The sequence below is a fragment of the Camponotus floridanus genome, unplaced genomic scaffold, assembly GCF_003227725.1.
Source record: "Camponotus floridanus strain SB8 unplaced genomic scaffold, Cflo_v7.5 scaffold2, whole genome shotgun sequence".
Classification (NCBI taxonomy): domain Eukaryota; kingdom Metazoa; phylum Arthropoda; class Insecta; order Hymenoptera; family Formicidae; genus Camponotus; species Camponotus floridanus.
In genome coordinates this window covers 3,006,658-3,025,972 of record NW_020229325.1, presented here as the reverse complement: position 1 = coordinate 3,025,972, position 19,315 = coordinate 3,006,658, and the positions used below count along the sequence as shown (strand labels likewise).

At 32.8% G+C, this 19,315-nt stretch overlaps 3 protein-coding genes across 4 annotated transcripts; 1 reads left to right on the top strand and 2 right to left on the bottom strand.

Moving 5' to 3' along the window:
- Window positions 1-873: 873 nt before the first annotated feature.
- Window positions 874-2,479, bottom strand: LOC105253615 (probable 28S ribosomal protein S23, mitochondrial). The gene is made up of 4 exons (XM_011261746.3): window positions 2,314-2,479; window positions 1,784-1,945; window positions 1,603-1,708; window positions 874-1,527 (listed from the first exon to the last, which is right to left on the bottom strand). The coding sequence occupies exons 1-4, from the start codon at window positions 2,355-2,357 to the stop codon at window positions 1,399-1,401; spliced, it is 441 nt and encodes a 146-aa protein (XP_011260048.1). The 5' UTR covers window positions 2,358-2,479; the 3' UTR covers window positions 874-1,398.
- A 224-nt stretch (window positions 2,480-2,703) lies between these two features.
- LOC105253613 (DNA replication licensing factor Mcm3) lies at window positions 2,704-16,716 on the top strand. 2 transcript variants are annotated; one of them, XM_011261744.3, is made up of 12 exons: window positions 2,704-2,772; window positions 3,022-3,134; window positions 3,214-3,422; window positions 3,598-3,728; window positions 3,806-4,044; window positions 4,154-4,396; window positions 4,663-5,026; window positions 5,324-5,628; window positions 5,782-5,932; window positions 6,046-6,476; window positions 6,729-6,937; window positions 16,535-16,716. In XM_011261744.3, the coding sequence occupies exons 1-11, from the start codon at window positions 2,704-2,706 to the stop codon at window positions 6,925-6,927; spliced, it is 2,454 nt and encodes an 817-aa protein (XP_011260046.1). In that variant the 3' UTR covers window positions 6,928-6,937; window positions 16,535-16,716. The 2 variants fall into 2 exon arrangements, with proteins under 2 accessions (XP_011260046.1, XP_011260045.1); XM_011261743.3 differs by lacking the exon at window positions 16,535-16,716 and having other exon boundaries at window positions 6,729-7,144.
- LOC105253614 (sodium leak channel non-selective protein) lies at window positions 7,267-19,233 on the bottom strand. The gene is made up of 29 exons (XM_011261745.3): window positions 18,957-19,233; window positions 18,243-18,376; window positions 17,961-18,146; window positions 17,513-17,736; window positions 17,108-17,382; window positions 16,554-16,801; window positions 15,960-16,349; window positions 15,582-15,773; window positions 15,353-15,490; window positions 15,054-15,260; window positions 14,727-14,923; window positions 14,534-14,656; window positions 14,120-14,293; window positions 13,872-14,051; window positions 13,536-13,788; window positions 13,205-13,372; window positions 12,873-13,081; window positions 12,530-12,650; window positions 12,280-12,413; window positions 12,031-12,196; window positions 11,204-11,398; window positions 10,910-11,127; window positions 10,476-10,699; window positions 10,097-10,233; window positions 9,860-9,996; window positions 9,446-9,596; window positions 9,239-9,376; window positions 8,831-9,005; window positions 7,267-8,767 (listed from the first exon to the last, which is right to left on the bottom strand). Exons 2-29 carry the CDS (start codon window positions 18,345-18,347, stop codon window positions 8,589-8,591), a joined length of 5,244 nt encoding a protein of 1,747 aa, XP_011260047.1. The 5' UTR covers window positions 18,348-18,376; window positions 18,957-19,233; the 3' UTR covers window positions 7,267-8,588.
- Between the last annotated feature and the right edge of the window lie 82 nt (window positions 19,234-19,315).

Below are 19,315 nucleotides of genomic sequence, written 5' to 3'. Positions count from 1 at the left end.
TCTTTGATTTAGTTGGATCACGTGTAAAATATCTTTCGAATCTAATCGATATACGTAAAGATTTACAAGTCTAATTAAGATTATTGTGGGACACATTTTATATAAATATATCAGCAATGCGTTATTAGACACGAGATTATACATATACACACACATGTTAGAAGCATTTTGCTCAATTAAATCATTAAATTTTCACTTATGATTTAATTACAGAGAAATGGTTAGTGTTATCCCAAGCGCGTAATCAATGTGATACAAGGTACTCAGCGAAAAAAAAAAAAAACGTAAAATATCGAAAACTATTGCAGTTATTTTTAATAACGATACTCTCTAATTGTGTTAAATGGCAAGTAGCTCTTAAAGAGATTTGATAGAAATTTTATCTCGAGAGATGTTTGCCTCTTAAGACTAAGCGTTCTTCAGAATCTTTTATTAGTATCGTAATAATAATAAGAAAAGAAAGTGAACAGAGTGTAATATATTTACATACGTCGGATGTAAAACAGTTTAAAAAAATAACATTTAAAGCGCTGGATGAATATATTATTTCTAGAAAATGTGACAAGACCGACCAAGTCTTTCTAATGATATATATAAATGTGTGTATGGCTTGTTCTCCATCATTTCCAAACCAGCGCGTTCGATATATATTATATACATTAACATGTTGAATGCCGTAAAGGCTTACCAGTGATATCCAAATTAGTGAACATGCTTGTAATAAGTAAAACAAAATATTCTCAAACATTTGAACAATATTGATATTACAATAATTATGTAAAATAGAATAAACATGCAAACGACAAAACATGCAAAATTTAGTAAAAATTCAACGTGTTATATATATCTTTAATTTATACAGTGCGTGCGCACGTTTTATACTTATTTTTTTAATTACTTGTACCTGCAGCTCGTGAAGCGAACCACAGTGTGATATATAAACGCAGCTTGTATCCCTTTTTTCTAAGACGATAATTATTATGAAGAAACGAGAAAAAAATTATACATCTATCCTATATAATACTTTCCAGATTATTATTAAGTATGCCTCGGAATATGGCAAGTGATTGATGGTGTAAGATTTATAATTATTCGATTATAAGAGAAAATTCTATGATTGATCTCGACACATTAGGAACACATAGTTGTAAATTCATGTTTACTCTCATCATGAAGATTATTATGATTATCATCTCATACTCATAAGTTGTAACTTTATAGAAATCTATTGTTATTTAATGTATTGACTGTCACAAAATACAAACTTGTTGAATAAAACTCTATTATCATTTCTACTTCAGCACAACACATATGGTGATATTCATATTTCAATTAATATAAATATTACTACCCATTAAATAACAAAATTTTTATTTACAGAAAAAAAATATTTTACTATCACTTAAATATATCAAATGGTTTATTATCTGTATTAGTCTCTACTTTCTTCAACATTCTTGTTTTTACCTCAGAAGTGTACTGTTGCATTGCCTTTTTATAGGTCTCATTGCCCGATAATTTTTCCTGCTACAAATTCAATATACTTTTAATACAATATATTAAACAATTGAATCAATAAATCGAATAATTTACTGTACATACCTCTTTTATTGTTTTGTATATAGATAGAAAATTTTGTGTTGCAGATGGGACACTTTCATTGGCTAAATTAATAGCTGGTATGAAGTCTTGATCTTTGAGGAACCTTCTGCAAGAACAAATATAACTTATATATAGAGAGATATAAATACCTTATTCAATGTAATGTAGTAAAAAGTCTTACGCTCGAATAAGATCCTCTTTGTAAAAAATATTTTTGATATTTTTCTTTGGCAATTGTCTATCAAATCTAGGTTCATATTTTGGAGGAAAAGCCTCATATACTGCCAACCATAATGGTTTGTCTTCCTCTTTCATAGCTTTGCCTTTTAGTAGTGAAATAACTCTGAAATTTGTTTTCCCATTATATGTAATTATTGTTCAAAATAAAAATAAAAATTAGCTTTAAATGTTATTAATTATTTTTTTCCAAAATATATTTAATTATTTAATTTTCAAAATATACAAAAATATACACAATGAATTATTAAATAACATTCAAAAATTCAATTAATTCAATTAATTACAAGTAAAATTTATATATTAAATAATTAATTAAATAATTAATTAAATATCACTTAAAAATTAATAAAATATCCTTTTAAATAATAAAATATACTTTTGGAAAAAAAATTGCTCTGTATCTTTAAAAACAATCGCTAAATTCAAAAATAATTCTGTCGATAAGGATTACGAAGGGTGCGTTTCACTCACCTGGTATAAATCGTGCCAACTTTTTCCAATCTGCTCTGCGCCATAGTGTGTCCTTTCAAGGATTATAAGAAAAATTCGATTTCGGAGACCCGGTGGTTCGTCTTCACGGATATTAATCTAACCTAATTTCTTGAGCATCATCGCAAGATCCCATCGCCATTTTTAAAACGTTACAATGCAGTATAAAAAAATAAATCCCTAAAAATTGGCACGTGATCTCTGCTAGTGACTTTTCGAGACGCTAACATGGCTAATCTGTCGTTTTCCCGCGCAAACAGAACCGAGCCATGCTCGCGTAGCTTTCAAAGAGTTTTGCGAGTTTCCTCAAATTTTTTCCCGTATAAGATCTCGCGTAATAAATATTGCCTTTTGTAATTAATTGTTGCTAAGATGGATACGGAGATCGATCAGAATCTGGAGCAGATAACGCGTGAATATGTTGATTTTTTGGACGACATGGTAGATATTTTAATAATCGACACTTGTCAATACAATGCTTTTTTTTCATACCGGCTATTTTTTAAATTTTAATTTTATTAATTTTATTTAATTTATACACAATGTATCTTTCATGATTCTTTGTAATTCTTACAATACCTTGTAAGATTGTATAAAAAAATTAAATTTATATATAAATAATTTAATTATATTTTATTGGAAGACAAATTATAAGTATTATATCATATTATATGTTGATTTTGTCTACAGGAAGATCAAGGCATATATGCCACGATGGTTAAAAATATGGTTCAGGAAAATAAATATAGACTAGTTGTAAATATCAATGATTTGAGAAGGAAAAATCCTGTACGTTCAGCAAGGTACGATAGATTCATTTTTTTATTAACTTGTATCATAGTTTTGAAGAGTTTTAAAAAGAATTATGAATATATGTTACAGCTTGTTAAATAATTCTTTTGAGGAACAATTGGCATTTCAAAATGCTCTAAAACAATATATTTCGAGCATAGATATTGAGTATGCCAAGAGCAACAAAGATTTCTTCGTAGCTTTTGAAGGTAGCTTTGGAAACAAACATGTTACACCAAGAACACTTACCTCACATTATCTGGGTAACTTGGTATGCCTGGAGGGTATTGTCACAAAATGTGAGTACTTACAGAAAAAAAATTTATATGTAACTTTTATTCCACAAGATTTATTAAATTTATGTAAATCTGTTTAATTTTGAATGATTTCATTTATTTGAATATATACTTATATCGAAGTGATATTTTTATTCATAAATTTATCTTTTCATAAAAACAAAATTATTGTTTGTAGGTTCATTGGTCCGACCAAAAGTTGTAAGAAGCGTTCATTACTGTGATGTGACCAAAACAGTTCTAGAAAGAGCCTACTCGGATCTAACTTCCTTGGATGCTTTTCCACATTCCGCTATTTATCCAACTACTGTAATTTTCTACATTATTTAAATAAGAAAAAAACATTTATTTATCAATCTCGGAGAAACTTATCATTTTGATTGTAGGATGAAGATGGCAATCCACTGGAAACAGAATTTGGTTTGTCCACTTACAAAGATCATCAAACACTCACTATACAGGAGATGCCAGAGAAAGCTCCAGCCGGACAACTACCACGAAGCGTGGACGTAATCTGTGATAACGATTTGGTGGACTTGTGCAAACCCGGAGATCGAGTACAGATTGTTGGAAATTATCGATGTCTCCCTGGAAAACAAGGCGGATACACGACTGGCACTTTTAAGTATGTCCTAGATGAAGATCGAGAATTATTTCTACAATTTGTAACTTGTGGATCCGTTTTATTTTCATCTAAATGTGTTCTGTCACTATAATTATCTATATATAATCAGGACTGTTCTAATCGCCAACAATGTGATGCAACTGAGCAAGGAAGCCAATCTCGCGATTTCCCACGACGACGTGGCCATGTGCAAAAAAATGGCAAAAAACAATCCCTGTAAAAATATTTTCGAACTTCTCGCAAAGTCTCTTGCACCATCTATACATGGACATGAATACATTAAAAAGGCGATCTTATGTCTTCTGTTAGGCGGAGTTGAAAAGATTTTGCCAAACGGTACGAGGCTAAGAGGGTAAGATTTTACAAAGTTCTTCATGCTTTGAATATTGAAAATGTGATTAATAAATGTGGTAAAAAAATAGATAACTTGTTTTTTAATAAGTTTTGATAGATTTTAAGAAATTTGATTTGAGAGATCTGATATTACAGAAATGTTTATAATTTTGAGTTTAGTAAAAGAAAAAAGAAAAATTTGTAGTTGATAACAATTTTGATGAAAATTTTTCTCTTTAATACTGATTAATGATCATGAAATAATAATCAGGACATTTTCATTAGAGATATAAACGTGTTGCTAATTGGAGACCCATCAGTGGCTAAGTCACAGCTACTGCGTTATGTGTTGTGTACTGCTCCACGGGCAATTCCGACCACCGGACGTGGATCCTCTGGTGTTGGTCTGACGGCGGCTGTTACGGTTGACCAGGAAACTGGCGAGCGTAGGCTAGAAGCAGGAGCGATGGTGCTGGCGGATCGCGGTGTCATTTGTATCGACGAATTTGACAAGATGTCAGATATCGACAGGACAGCAATACACGAGGTGATGGAGCAGGGCAGAATCACGATTGCCAAAGCAGGCATTCACGCCAGTCTGAATGCTCGTTGTTCAGTATTGGCAGCTGCGAATCCTGTATACGGAAGAGTAAGTTGTACTCTTGTAGCATCCTTTTGAAGAAGAGTTCAAGAAAAAAACATAAAAATAATTATAAGAAAATTCAAACTTTTAAAGGATTCTCTATCATTTATAGAAAGTTTCAGATAAGTTTGAATCAAATTTATTTCTTTAGAGAAAAATCTCTGTAAACTAAAATTTGTTTCCATGTAGAAAATAACATAATAATTAGATTAATATATAACAAATAAATGGAGTAATATTGATATAAATAAAATGAAATATCTAATAACTATAACTAATGAAAGTTTTTTTTTCTGTTTTCAGTACGATCAGTACAAGACACCTATGGAGAACATCGGCCTACAGGATTCTCTGCTATCGCGTTTCGATTTGCTCTTCGTTATGCTAGATGTGATCGATTCAGATCAGGATCATGTAATCAGTGATCACGTTGTCAGGATGCATCGATACAGAAATCCTCTAGAACAAGATGGGGAAGCTTTGAGTTTAGGTTCTAAATTGGATATGTTAACCACGAAGAATCCGGATGATGTGGCTATCGAGGAGGCACAGACCCAAGTTTATCAGAAATACGATCCGCTTCTACATGGACAAACGCGTTCCAAAAAGTAAATATAATCTGCAATCTATATATTATTATGCAATCTATATATTATTTTAAATAGTTGTTTTAACAGTTGTTTTAACAGTTATTCGATTAATTCTAAATGCTGATTGTGTAAAGATATTATATAGAGATTTTTTATATGAATTTCTCCTAGGGATCAGATTCTCACCATACAGTTCATGAGAAAGTACATTCACATCGCACGATGCATGAAACCCAAGCTCACAGAAGAAGCCAGCGCCGTTATTGCAGAGGAATATTCGAAACTTCGATCGGAAGATATGGTGGAATACGATGTTGCGAGAGTGAGTCTTGATACTTTTGTTTCTATAAGCTAAAAGAAAGATTGCAATTGATGCCACATATCAAAATCTTAAAAAAGAAATTATACAGATATCTCTTTTTGCATAATTTTCAGACTCAACCGGTAACCGCGAGAACTTTGGAGACTTTGATCCGGTTGGCGACGGCGCATGCAAAAGCACGGCTCTCGAAGAACGTTGAAGATGAAGATGCGCGCGCCGCAATAGAGCTGGTGCAATTTGCCTATTTCAAGCGCGTACTGGAAAAAGAAAAAAAGAAGCGACGACGTCGTGACAGCGATGCATCCGAGAATGCAGACGATATTGAAGAGAGTAGACAGCCGAAACGAAGTAAAAAGACAAAAGATTCAGATGATCCGTACGAATATGATAGCGACGATGCTCTCGATGTGACAACCAGAAGAACAACCAGGACACAGTCGCAAAGGATTAGCACGCCGCCAGAAACTATGGAAACTATGGAAACTATGGAAAGCGTGGAGACATCCACTCCACAAACGGCGACGCCAACAATCACGCAGGAAAGGTAATTTTATTCGAAAAGAAATTGATTTTTTTTGTTTTAAAATTATATTAATAAAATAATTTAAGAGAAATTATAAAATCATTATTTGAATAATGTATCAAAACTTTCTCCATTTTTTATTTTTTGTATCTTTATATTTTGAATATATTGCCATTTTTATATTTTTATTTTATTATTAATGTGTGATAAAACAGAAAAGCAAAGATTGATTGAAGAAACAGCATTCTAAATTAATTTTCCTTTAATTTTTAGATTTGCAATTTTCAAGTCATCGCTTCACAAATTGTTCCAAGATCGAAGAATTCAGACAATTCCACTAAGAGAAGTCACCAGTTATCTAAACACAACACAATCTTTGAATTTTACAAACGACGAGATTAACGCCGCCATCAACACCATGACTGAAGCAAATCAAATTATGGCAGCGGAAGGCAACATCTTCCTAATATAACATCTTACTGGTAATGTTTTATGTTTTTTTTTTGTTTTTTTTTTGTTTTTTTTTTTTTAGGTAATTGAAACACGTGCGCGGATATCATTTGAAATAAAAACTTTCATTCGATGCAAGATGCAATTGTTAGAATATTACAAGTAAAGACTCATCCAACATGATTATGAATAATCAAAACTTTTATATGAGATATGTAGTGATGACATATCATGCGATTTATATATGTAATTAGTTTTACTTTCCACAATTTTATCCAAATTTTCGAAAAATGACTTTTTACTGTTTGCATTTTATACTAATCATCGAATAATAATATAATGTCGAAATTCATACGAATAATGATATCTAAACAACATTTATTTGTCCCATACTCGATAAGACAACACATTGGCACATAAACTAGCAACAATCATCAACATTCATTTACATTGACGTAAATATAACGCGATTTCCAACATTAAATCCGCTTCTATAAATGCATAACATAGCAATTCATTTGTATGTGCGTATTATTGCATCAATATCGATCGCATAAAATTTGACGGATTTATTTGACATACTCACACACACATGCATTCTTCGTCTTATTATAAAAATTCACGACAATATTATATATAAATGTTCCAATTATCTTTCCTACGTTCAACATGCACAACGTAGTCGTCGGATTTCATTTGAAAATAAATTACATCTTTGGTCAAGTAATTTTTCTCCGAGTCTTGCACGACTGTTTTATCTTAAAGCACCATTCATAACAGCATTACTGCTAATTGTAACAAAGACAGTGTAACATCAACATTAAGTGTGCTAACATTTTACAACCGCCAATATCAAATCAATCAATTCGCGTAGATTTATTACGATATAGGCCCTCTCTCGAGACATATTTTTATAATAAGGAAAAAAGAATCGAGACAATCTAGGATATCATTTTCACAGGGATCATCGGGACCATCTTCGTGACAAAAGTATCTACGACGAATCGCATTTTGCGCTAATTGTACTCACAGCTGCCATTAACAACGCTATCCAAATATTACTTGCACAATGATTAACTTTGTATATCATATAAAATTCACTATACAGTTTACTATACACTATACCTTCAAAATGTTGTGTCCAACAACATGATCGATTATGAATGACGCTACATGAATAATGCACAGGAAATTTTCTACATATCGACATTTTTTTTTTAAATATGTCGATATTCAAGAATTTAAGGAAATTTTCGTATGGACAATCTTCGATACTTACACATAATGCCCCGACATTTGATACGAAATGAGTATGTATATCTCGATTACAATTTTTTTCTTTAAGAAATCGATTTCTTTAACATGATGAGCTTCAAACCACGCTAATAATAATAGAACGGAAGATTCGAAAAGCGTACGAAACCGTTCTTTGATGTAGCAAAATTCTAACGTAGCAGCTCAACATGTTAAAGTTTGTGATTGGTTTCCATTAAAATTAAAAGTATTAGGCACATACTACATTTTCTTCCTCGGATTTCTTTCTCCTTATTCGATGCAAAATTTTTAGGCTTGTATGAATAGAGAAAAAAATTCGATTTTTTTTACTGCTGAAAATAGGAATCCTCGCTTTTACCATCTGCTTCTGGTCATTTAGTTCCTACTCGATGATACGACTTACAAGATTTAAACCTCGTCTTCGCTAGATTCACTGCTGTAAGCTAATTGCTCCTTCCACCATTCTCGAACTTCCAACATAACACTGGAAACTTTAGGCACAGTTGTCTTGTTGTTCAACGTTTCCCTTTGTTGCCTGCTTTGCTCCGTATTTTCCGTTAGATGGGGTAAATTATTTTTCACCATCGCTGAAAAAAAGAAGGAAAGCGTAACTCAAAATACTTAATGTGGAAGCTATAACTTAGACTTACACGGCGGTCTACTGTTTCTTTTCTTCGATACCGCAATCTTATCTTTCTCCGATCGAACGGATGCGGGATCCGATAATGTCGGAGCCAGATATTTTCTTCCCGAGGCGCTTCCTATGCTGTCTGATCTTGGAAGCACTACCGGTTTTTTAACTCTATGTTTCGGAGCTTCGACATCCTAATTTAGAAAATTAGCATAAAATAACTCGAATTTCACATAGGATGATTATTGTGTAATTTTTATTATAATTTTATTATGATTCACTCGTTTATTTTATATATTTCTTTTAAAAACTTTAAGAAAAAAATTACGATTGATTTATTAATTTTGATATAAAAATATAGGAAAATTTCTCAGTTTAATTTTTCTTCCAGAAATGCTTGAATTATAATGAAGCAAATAACACGTACCTTTGTCTCGATCTCTTCTTCACGATCGACGCTAATTTCCTTGCCTTTTTCCTCTTTGCTTTTCTCCTCTTGAGCCTCCTTCAACGCAGCCGCATTATTCGTAGCACGAAGTCCGGCGATAAGACTGTTCTGCTGCTTCTACAAAAATATAAAAAAAAAGGAAAAGATTATTTTCTTGACACGATTTTGAAGTCAACCGATTCTCACCGCTCGTATTTTTTTCAAACAACCCTGTAACCAAGTTCTAATAGTTTGTTTGGCTACTTCCTCTTCGATTATATATTCGAACTCTTCTCTGGCGAGCAATTCCTCCAATTGGAGCGCTTTTCTTATGTCCACTGAACGGTATGATAACATACTGAAATATTCTTCAATTTAGGAAACATTTTTTTGACAATTACACTTGAATGATATAAAACTTTTTTTCACACACATCATCTATATACAGTTGAGAAATTCGCAAATGAAACGATAAAAAATAAAGAGGAAAGGATCTAAGAGCATTTTATGAAATCAAATATCCGATAAATTCACAAAACATTTGTCGAAATTTAATTGAAAACTTAATAAAGGAAATAAACGTGTTTATAATATTCATCACAGTAAAATCACGAAACTTACTTAATAACGTCATGAAAAGTGACGTCCTCACCATTGTGCAATCGTTCCAGCTCGTAGCACATGTACTTGAAGAGTAGGCGATCCTTCTGTGGATCAGTCTCTAATCTACCCTTCAATAACCGTAAGATAAACTTCACCTGAAATACATTAATATTATTATTTGCGCTTCTTAAGGATTATTATATTCTCTCACTGGATATGGAATTATTGATTCGAAGTTCATAAGCAAGATCATACCCGCTTCACCGGTATAACACCTTTTTGATGATTATCAACTACATTCCACGTGTTCTGGAAGTTCCTTATGTCGGCGTATGATAATAACGCATCTTCTTCATTCGAATAAAATAAAGAAAAGTTCTCCATGATAATAGCTATTTGAAAAGAAAAAGAAAATTTTCACATTTCTTGTCTTCGATGTTCGTTAATTAAATTAATGCAAAAATCTAATTTAAAAAATATTGCTTATATATGTATATAAAAATTAGATTAAATATCGTTTCTCTTTTTTCTTAGGTAAAGCAAGAACAAAATAATTGCGGAATTTCTTTTTAAATATAAATAATATTCATGTGATTATTTTATATAAATGTTTCTTTGTATATCGTATACATACCCACTAAAAGATTTAAGACGATATAAGTAATAATGACGTAGAAGGTGCAAAAATAAATCAGGGAAGCGTGAAAGTTGCCACAATCCGTTTCCCAGTAATTACCCGCTGGTGTACAATAAGGTGGCTGTATCATGCAGTCGTGCATAATTTTGTTCCAATCCTCTCCCGTCACTATGCGAAAGAGCATTGCCACGCCGGTGACTGGTGACTCAAAATTAGCACGTCTGAATTGTAAAAAAGATTATTTTTTATATATTAAATTAGAGAAAATAACACATAAGACGAAGAAAGATCATGAATTTAAAAAAACGATTTAATACCATTAAAAAATCCAAATAAAAAAATATGTATTCTTCTTATACATTCTGAAAACCTTAATTGACGGTAAATTAAAAGTTTTATATACTTGCGTACAAATATATATGATTTCTTACCTTCCTATGCCTTCTCCGTACTTCACAGTACCAAAAATTATGGTGCCGGCTAGTGCATAAAAGAAGACAAGGAGAAACATGCCAAATATGATGAAGAAACTCTTGCAGACAGACACACCGACTGTCAACATCAGCATCTTGAGAGTCGTGTGTTTACCGGTGATAGTGAAGAATCTGAGGATCACAACCATAAATCCGATCACGTAGGATAGATCATTCTGAAAGCAACGTAATAAATTATAATTTTAGGAAAGCAAATGGCGAAGAGAAAATCTAATTAGATATCGAACGTACCTTCATCGTGCAATGTATGACAATCCAGATAACGCCCACGACTGTCACGAGCAAATCATATCTGTTTCTTCTGGACTGCCAATAGCCACGTGGTGTAAAAGCAATGTTTTTCATGATTACTTCCACGAGGAAGACCAGTGTCAGAATCGTGGAGACCGTAGCCAGCGCTTCCGTGTGTTCCTCCTCGATTCTCCACTTGGGATGAGCAAGATAAAGAAGAAAAAGAGGAGAAGACCGCAGATTAAATATGAGCAAACGATTAATCACACTAACTTTTAGCCACGGTCTAATGGTAGCCGGCAAGGAACAAATGATTCAAAGTAACAGTCTCCAAATCTGTGGGGCTTCTCTATACGTGTGTAATATTTTTTTCTATTATCTTCTATTTCAAAATTGGACGTCACTTTGTCTTTTCAACACGAATGCTCATCATAATCCTATTAATCTTATCGTTGGATGCTTGTTCTATAGATATGACTAATAAATTTGTAAAAAACTAAATAGAGGAAGAAAGATTACTCTAACAAAAGCTTCTCTCAAGCTCGCGTTTTTTCAAGCTAGCATTTTTAAGCAAGATTGTTTTGTCGTAAAAAATTTTAAGCTAGCATGTTCAATTTACATGATCATGCATATTACTCTAATTATTATATAAATACTTCCGTAATTAAATTATCTAAAGCCTATCTAAGGCGAATGAAAGCAATTTAAATACGCCAATATATAAATAAAAATGGAATAATTTTGGAAGTAATCACGCGGAATCCTAAAAAGTATCTACGGGTTCTATATCTAAATCTAAATTGCAAGATTAGCCTTGTTCAACTCACAGAAACGCACAGCAAAGCGCTATTTATAAGCACCATGACAGCGATGAATCGTTTGAAATAAATGTTCTGCGTAATGTCATAGATGAAAGCTCGGAATTTTTTGCCGTCCGGTCTCGGCGGCAAGTGCAACGGCTGGGCGATTTTTAAACGTTTCTTCAAGTCACACCTGCATCGAAATTTATATTTCTAGTAGATCATATCAAGATCGAGATTCTTCGAAATATCTTGAAATATCTCGAAGTCTCTCACCATCGTCTCTGATCAACCGTGAGCAAAGCGGTGCCTTTGTTCTCGGAATAATTCGCAATTACGACACCCACGAACAGCGTTAAACCAATCATACAACCGAGGAAGATATAAATGTGTATATAGATTGCATGAACCTGAAAAAAAAAACAGTACACAATATCACAAAAATTATTCATTTTTGTACCGCAAAATATGACAATTTTTGTAGTGCGTGTGTGTGTATTAAAGTGTCGAAAAAGTATTGACTCACAGGACCGAGAGCTTTAATAAGAACATCCCGCACATCGAGCCAGCCTTTGAAAGAAAGTACTTCGAACAGAGCCATCATCGCATCACCGATATTATCAAAATTAAATCGTTTGGGATTAGCCCTGAAATACAATATTAGTATGAAAAAAGATATATATATATATATATATATATATATATATATATATATATAAACATTGTATTAAGAGAAAGAGAATATGAATTACTGATGAAAAATATACATATAATTGAGTGCATAGTATGTACATATATTAATAAAATTTAACTATATGATACATTTAATTGAAAAAGAACTAGAACTATCCATTAATCATTTTGCTCACCAAACTCGCGGTACTAAAATGGACGGATAACTCTCGTTTTTCCCTGGTCGCAGCTTCATTTTCGTCACGAACACTCTTCTCATGAACACGCCAACGCAATCCTCGCGTTTCAAGATAGTGGGATCATTACATCTCGCTAATCGACCGCCATACAATTGTACACCATAGCTTGCGAATACAAACATTAACAGAATCAATAATGTCGATACCTAAATAAAGCAATTTTTCATTGATCACTCTGTATAGCGATTTATAAATCCATATCCAATTATTTCTAGACCGAAACTTTAGGTGCTGTGTTTTAAAATTCTCAATATGGAAATGACATTTACCAGCAAAATTTCTTTGAATCCTCTACAAAGTTCATAAACGACTTTTCTCATGTGCGGTACAAGAGTAAAGATCCTCAATGGTCTGACACATCGTAATATCATCAGCAATTGTGCTCCGGAATTCGGTGGCACACTTTTCGGCATCCAGCATAAAAACACAAGACTCACCTGCAATAATAAAATAATAGCAAATATAAATTATCATTATATTATGATTTATACAATTATAATATATAATATTATATAATCATTATATGATTTTTATTATAATTATAAAAATATTTTATAACATAGAATAGAATTCGATATACATATAATGTGTTATACATACGATGTAAATGAAGACGTCCAATACAGAGGCGACGTCCTTGATGTAAGCCTTGGGTGTGAAGAACAAACCATCAGCCAAAATCTTGAGCGCCAATTCGATACTCATGCAGATAACGAAGCAATATTCGGTAATTTGCAACGCCGGTTCTTCCATCACGCGATATTTCGGCGTTTCGAACATCATCGAGATGCATGACAACGTCGTGATGAATATCATCACCCAATCGAGATAAGTCACTAGACCGAGGAAGTTGCTGCAGAGAAAGAGATACAAAATTCATCAGCTTAAGTATCTCTCTTAAGTTCCATCTCGATGTTTTAATATTGCGAATCTTACTGCAAGCTCTTGTATTGCACTTTCCTTTCCTTGCCCGTTAAAGGATCTTTCAATTTCGCATCGTATCTTGCATAGACGAACAGCTGACAATATTTTCGAAATTTACTCTCGCGTGGCACCGCGAATAATGGCGTATCGAAGAACGGATGATTCTCTCGCAAATCATCTTCTCGTTGATTTCTGGAAATACAAAAAAGGAAAAATGTTAAATGTTAAATTAACAAAAGTCTTAAAAATGTACGACGTACCTTCGCATTTCCGCCTGTTGTCTCTTAGCTTGAAGTAACTTAATGTCTAAATCATGCGGCCTGCTGCGCGCCGAACTAACTCTGTTTATTCCGCCTATGTCTCCGTTTTCCATGAGATGCTCATATGTCTGCTTGAGTTTGATCGATCCACTTCGGACGCTTCTTCTGATTGATCTATTTTTGTCCGTGAATAGATAAAAAACAAATAGAATGAAAGCGAAGATGTAAAATATATGATTAGTATCATTATGAATAATATATTTAAAAATATATTATAATTTTTTTTATTTAATAACAAGTTGAAAAAAATATTAGATCATTGAATATAATGTATATATGGCTCTAGTTTTTAAATTTATAAATCTATAAATTCTCTTATTTAGATTCTTTTATTAATAAATCTTTTATTCTTACTTTTTCTGATCAATGCGAAGTTGTTTAGCGCTGCTCACAGTACCTTGCGGTTTTAAAAGTCCCTTTCCTGGTACTGGAATCATGGCAGAATCTCCCAATAGCAATCTCTGATTGTTGGAGTCACTAAAAATTAAAAATTAGATCAAAGTCTAAGCTTGAGAACAATAAGACCGCGACGCGATGTTTAACTTACTTTATGATATAAATGACAGCTGCTTTCTTCAAATTAGTGACGACACTTCTCACCTTCGGCGGATTGTTTAAGATCTTTACCGGGCGTTGTTTTCTGTACACTATTTTTGAATCGAAGGTCTCGTTAATTCTTTTAGCAATTTCATTCTCCTCGTCTTCTACTTCAATCACAAACTGTCGCATAAAGCTCTCACGTACCTAAGAAAAGATGGATCAAATATTGATTTCAATGCATTAAATAATTATTATGTTTTTTTAAATTGATATTGATTAAAAATTTACTAAAATTATTAATAACGAATCGTAAAAGGGTAACATTTTCACAAACCTTCGGCAAATTGAAGTCTGACGGTACTTTATGAAGACATGTCATTTGCGGACTATCTGGAAATTTTTCAAAGATCCTCAGTCTGAATGGCAAGCTCTCCTTTATCTCGGCGCTTTGTTCACGAAATTTCAATTGTTTCAATTTCTTTATATCTTCGTCCAGCTCAAGATTGTCCAGGATCACTGCGACGAAAAGACTCAATACAATCTGAAAAGAGATAGTGATAATTAATTATATTAATTAATATCTGTTTATATAATTTTAACATTTAATGTATCCAGGAAATATCAAGAACGTACCAGAGTGACGAAGAGATGATATAAAATGAAATATACTGCGACTAGAGGTGCCATCGTCTCATGAGTTCGCAACATAGTCTCGTCCATGACATCGACCCAGGCTTCTTGCGTGAGAATTTGGAACATAGACATAAATGCCTAAAAAAATGCATTCTTTAAAGCTTAAAATATAATTGTATAATAAAATAATTGTATAATAATAATTTATTAAAATATAAAAGTAACTTACCTCGGGAAAAGTTTCAAACTTGGTAAAATCACAAAGGAAGCAGAAAAGCTGCATGGAAATGCTGGAAGATATCACCAACAGGCACATGGTAAAAATAATGAGACTGCCAAGCTTCTTGCCAGGACCAAAAATTTTGTATACAAAGTCCTCTAACATCGGTGACGCTTTAATAAGCCGGACAACTCTGAGAACCTTTTCATACAAAAAGATATAAAAATTTATTATTGTTTTTCCAAACGTTGTTTAAATTTATTCAAAAATCAGTGATTGACAATTCAAAGCAGGCAAAACGAATTTAAAGAGCATAGATTCGAACATAGAATGATAAAGTAAAGTGATAACACAAAAGATGAAGAGTCGGAAATAACTGGTACAGACCTGAAAATAAGTGAATCCAGAGAGATAAAAGAACGGAATAATATGTATAGTTGTGCCGATGGCAAGCAGCAATTCGAACTTGTGAATCGAATGCTTGTAATAACTCCGGAATCCCAGGCACCATATCTTGAAGAGCGTCTCTAAGTCTAGAAGTATTGTGAAGATGATCTCGGCCCAATAATAATTATCGTAATACGTGTTTCTCGGTTTTTCATCATGCTTGAAGCTCATTGTTGCGGTGGTGATACCGTTTGCTAGAATTGCGCACATTACTACCATACGAAAATACGGCGACCTGAGAATAGTGTGACACGCTGGAGACGCCAGACCTCCGTGTTTATTCTCATCTAATGTTACCAACTTCCAACCATTGTCATCTCCAGTCAATATCTGTAATAATGAGATCATAAGTAAAGTAAATGTGTACGTTTCAAATTTCAATATTTAATCAAATCATCATTATTTGCTTACAATTAATTTCAAATAATGATGTTTATACGCAATATCTTATTGATTTTTTAAAGTAAATTAAAAAATAAATAAAAAGATTCTCTCTCTTTTCTTTCAATCTCCAGAAAGATTAATACAACTGACCTGCGATGCTGAACTATTGCTAATGTGACCTCTAACGCCCCACATTTGTTGAAACTGCACTCGGATTTCATTGAAGGTCTCGGTGATGACAGCAATGAAGACGTTCTTCACCAACCAAGCCAGAAAGAATATCATCGTGCTGAAGTAAAGAACCGCGCGCCAAGCTGGTAAACTGTCGATTGCACGGTACATGATAAAGACCCATCCTTCTTGAGAAGCTGCTTGGTACACGGTGAAGATGCTGGTGGCTAACAGTATCAAATCGAAGTTTCACATATCTCGCAACGCAATTGCGAAAATTTTAATTTTTTAATTTTTGTTGAAAATATTGGGTATTCAAAAACAATATTATAAAAAGATAAAGATTTATATTATATTTATAATAAATATAAAATAATATATTTAAAATTAAACAATATTATATTTTGAAGCTAGAAATTAATTATTTTTGCAATATTTTTACAAGGACGTAATATGAAGATGACATGAATTGTCATGGAAAATCAATTTACACAGGATTCTAACGAGGGCATAGTATTAACATTAACTATTACCAAACTCGTCAAATCCATTGAAGCCTATAATATACTTGGACAATTCCAGCTTCATACAAATCATTCCTTCGGGGCATTGATATCCAGACTCCGGATCGGTGGAGCAAAACGTGTCGGGAATAGCTAAACTATTTATCGTGATGTAATGCGGCTCGGTTGTATTCAATACGCAATGATTTTTTAGCTCGCCGAAGAATTGCACACCCAAGAGACCATATAAGGACATGAAGAACAGAAAGAAAAGCGTCACGTTGTAGATTTGCTGGCTCGAGCGTCTGTATAAATATAAAAATTGAATAGTTAACAATGAAAGAAATTGAATTAAATCAAATAAATTTGCGAAATTTCTCGCTTCTAAGTCGCACGAGTTTTTCAACTATCAATTTAAACGTTTAATTTTCTTACTTAAAAATTTGATTGATTCTGGCTTTGGGCATCGAAAATTTGAGGAAGACTCGGAGGAAACGTATCATGATCAGTGGCCTTGGTGCCCGCATAACCGAAGCGTAACTAAACTTTATGAGGAAACCCAGCATCTCGAACATTTGCAGGATCACAGACAGCCAGAGAAAGATCACCATACTAGCGTCGAATTGGCACCAATGGTCTTTCAAATAGGACTTATCCCTCTATGCAATACCATTAGCAATTTTATTCTTTTCCACATAAAAAATATAATGATATAATTATACGTAGGAGAATTCCACACACGCTCTCCGTTTTTTAATATTTAAAATATTCGTGAGAGAGATTTTGTCGAGTTAAAATTTGAAAATAATATATTTTTAATATATTTATTAAATTAATATACTTAAATACCTCAATTCTTCCTCGATGAAGAGAGCAACTTTACCTTTAGTATTCCTCGTATGTGCATCTTGGCGATCATTTCAGCGGTGAATAGAAACGTGACTATCAGATCGCAAATAAAGGTGACGTATTGGAGGGACGGTACTTTTTCAAAGGTTTTTGGCGTGTTCAAGCAAACGGAAGCCAATGAAACTAGGGCACAAAATCGCATCAATCTCCTCACCCATAACTGAAATCACGTAAAGGTTTTCAGAAAAGTTTTGAAAAAAAGGAAGTTCTTTTGTAATTTTCAATTTTCTCTCCGTTGATCTGTACTTCCTCTCACCTTGTTGACCCATTCTATGTCAGCGCTCTCATTGAGGGACTCCTCCGGACCATAATCAGCCAGGACGGGTTCCCCCTTGAGGCTCTGCTTCCGCCCCAGCATCATAATAGGAATTATATTCGCAATGGTGAGGCCTGGAAGAAAAGTGAATAATCTTATGGAAAAATATATTCACGTTTGTGACGTGAATATATTTTTCCATATCAAAGTTAGAGACACACTATTATTACAAACAATTCCTAAAAATTAAATTTTATCAATTAATTAAATTATTGTATTCTATTTGTATTCTCGTCATTTATATATTTGACGATGTTACTTCAATCATCCTAAAAATGCATATTATTCGATTACAATTTAACAATTACATAATTATTTTTGTAATTAACACAGTATATTTTAGAATTTTTATATAATAATTTACTAACTTATTTTAATTAAAAACATTATAAGAGCATGAGATATATATTATTATATATAAAAGATATTTCATAGATTTTTAGATTATCATAGATTATCTATAACATTATAAAAAATAATATAAAATAATTTTTAATAATACTATTAAAAGAATAAAAAAAATCGAATAAAAATTCAAAAATGGAAAATTTTTTTGTCAGGAATGATCTTCTTCACAAGCAATCTTTTTTTATCTGTGAGAAAATCAACATGTTTTTATATATAAATATATACATATTATCAAGGGGTTCACACCTTTCTTTTAGCTGTTTGCGGAAAACGATGGACACTGCCTTTACGGCAATTTCTATAGACTACATCTTCGGTATAAAGCAACGGTAAAGCTCAACGTGTAATAAACATCTCAGAGGTAATAACAAGCTGTCGCGATGTCGCGACGAACATGCTTCGACCGCATCACCAGCGGTCCAACACGACCGAAAGTCGGAGCGAACGAGCATGAGCAGTATGCGCTCCCTGCCTCTCGAGAAAATCAATATTTCACTAAATAGACTTTAGAAATCAAGAGATTGCCAAGTATGTATTCAAAAATAGTTCTATTAAAAATAATCTTTTTTAATTAAACTGTTTCTCACAAACTTTCCTTGTCGAAA

Bases quoted from the DNA above. Each gene is read 5' to 3' on its own strand.
- LOC105253615 (XM_011261746.3), bottom strand. From the start codon at position 2,357: ATGGCGCAGAGCAGATTGGAAAAAGTTGGCACGATTTATACCAG. The intron at 1,946-2,313 runs GTGAGTGAAACG...AACAAATTTCAG, and splicing joins GTTGGCACGATTTATACCAG to AGTTATTTCACTACTAAAAG. The intron at 1,709-1,783 runs GTAAGACTTTTT...TTGTTCTTGCAG, and splicing joins AAAGAGGATCTTATTCGAGC to AAGGTTCCTCAAAGATCAAG.
- LOC105253613 (XM_011261744.3), top strand. From the start codon at position 2,704: ATGGATACGGAGATCGATCAGAATCTGGAGCAGATAACGCGTGAATAT. The intron at 4,397-4,662 runs GTAAGATTTTAC...CATTTTCATTAG, and splicing joins AACGGTACGAGGCTAAGAGG to AGATATAAACGTGTTGCTAA. The intron at 5,933-6,045 runs GTGAGTCTTGAT...CATAATTTTCAG, and splicing joins TGGAATACGATGTTGCGAGA to ACTCAACCGGTAACCGCGAG.
- LOC105253614 (XM_011261745.3), bottom strand. From the start codon at position 18,347: ATGATGCTGGGGCGGAAGCAGAGCCTCAAGGGGGAACCCGTCCTGGCT. The intron at 15,774-15,959 runs GTCTGTACCAGT...TTGTATGAAAAG, and splicing joins CTGGATTCACTTATTTTCAG to GTTCTCAGAGTTGTCCGGCT. The intron at 11,128-11,203 runs GTACGTTCGATA...CGTTGCTTTCAG, and splicing joins TCATACATTGCACGATGAAG to AATGATCTATCCTACGTGAT.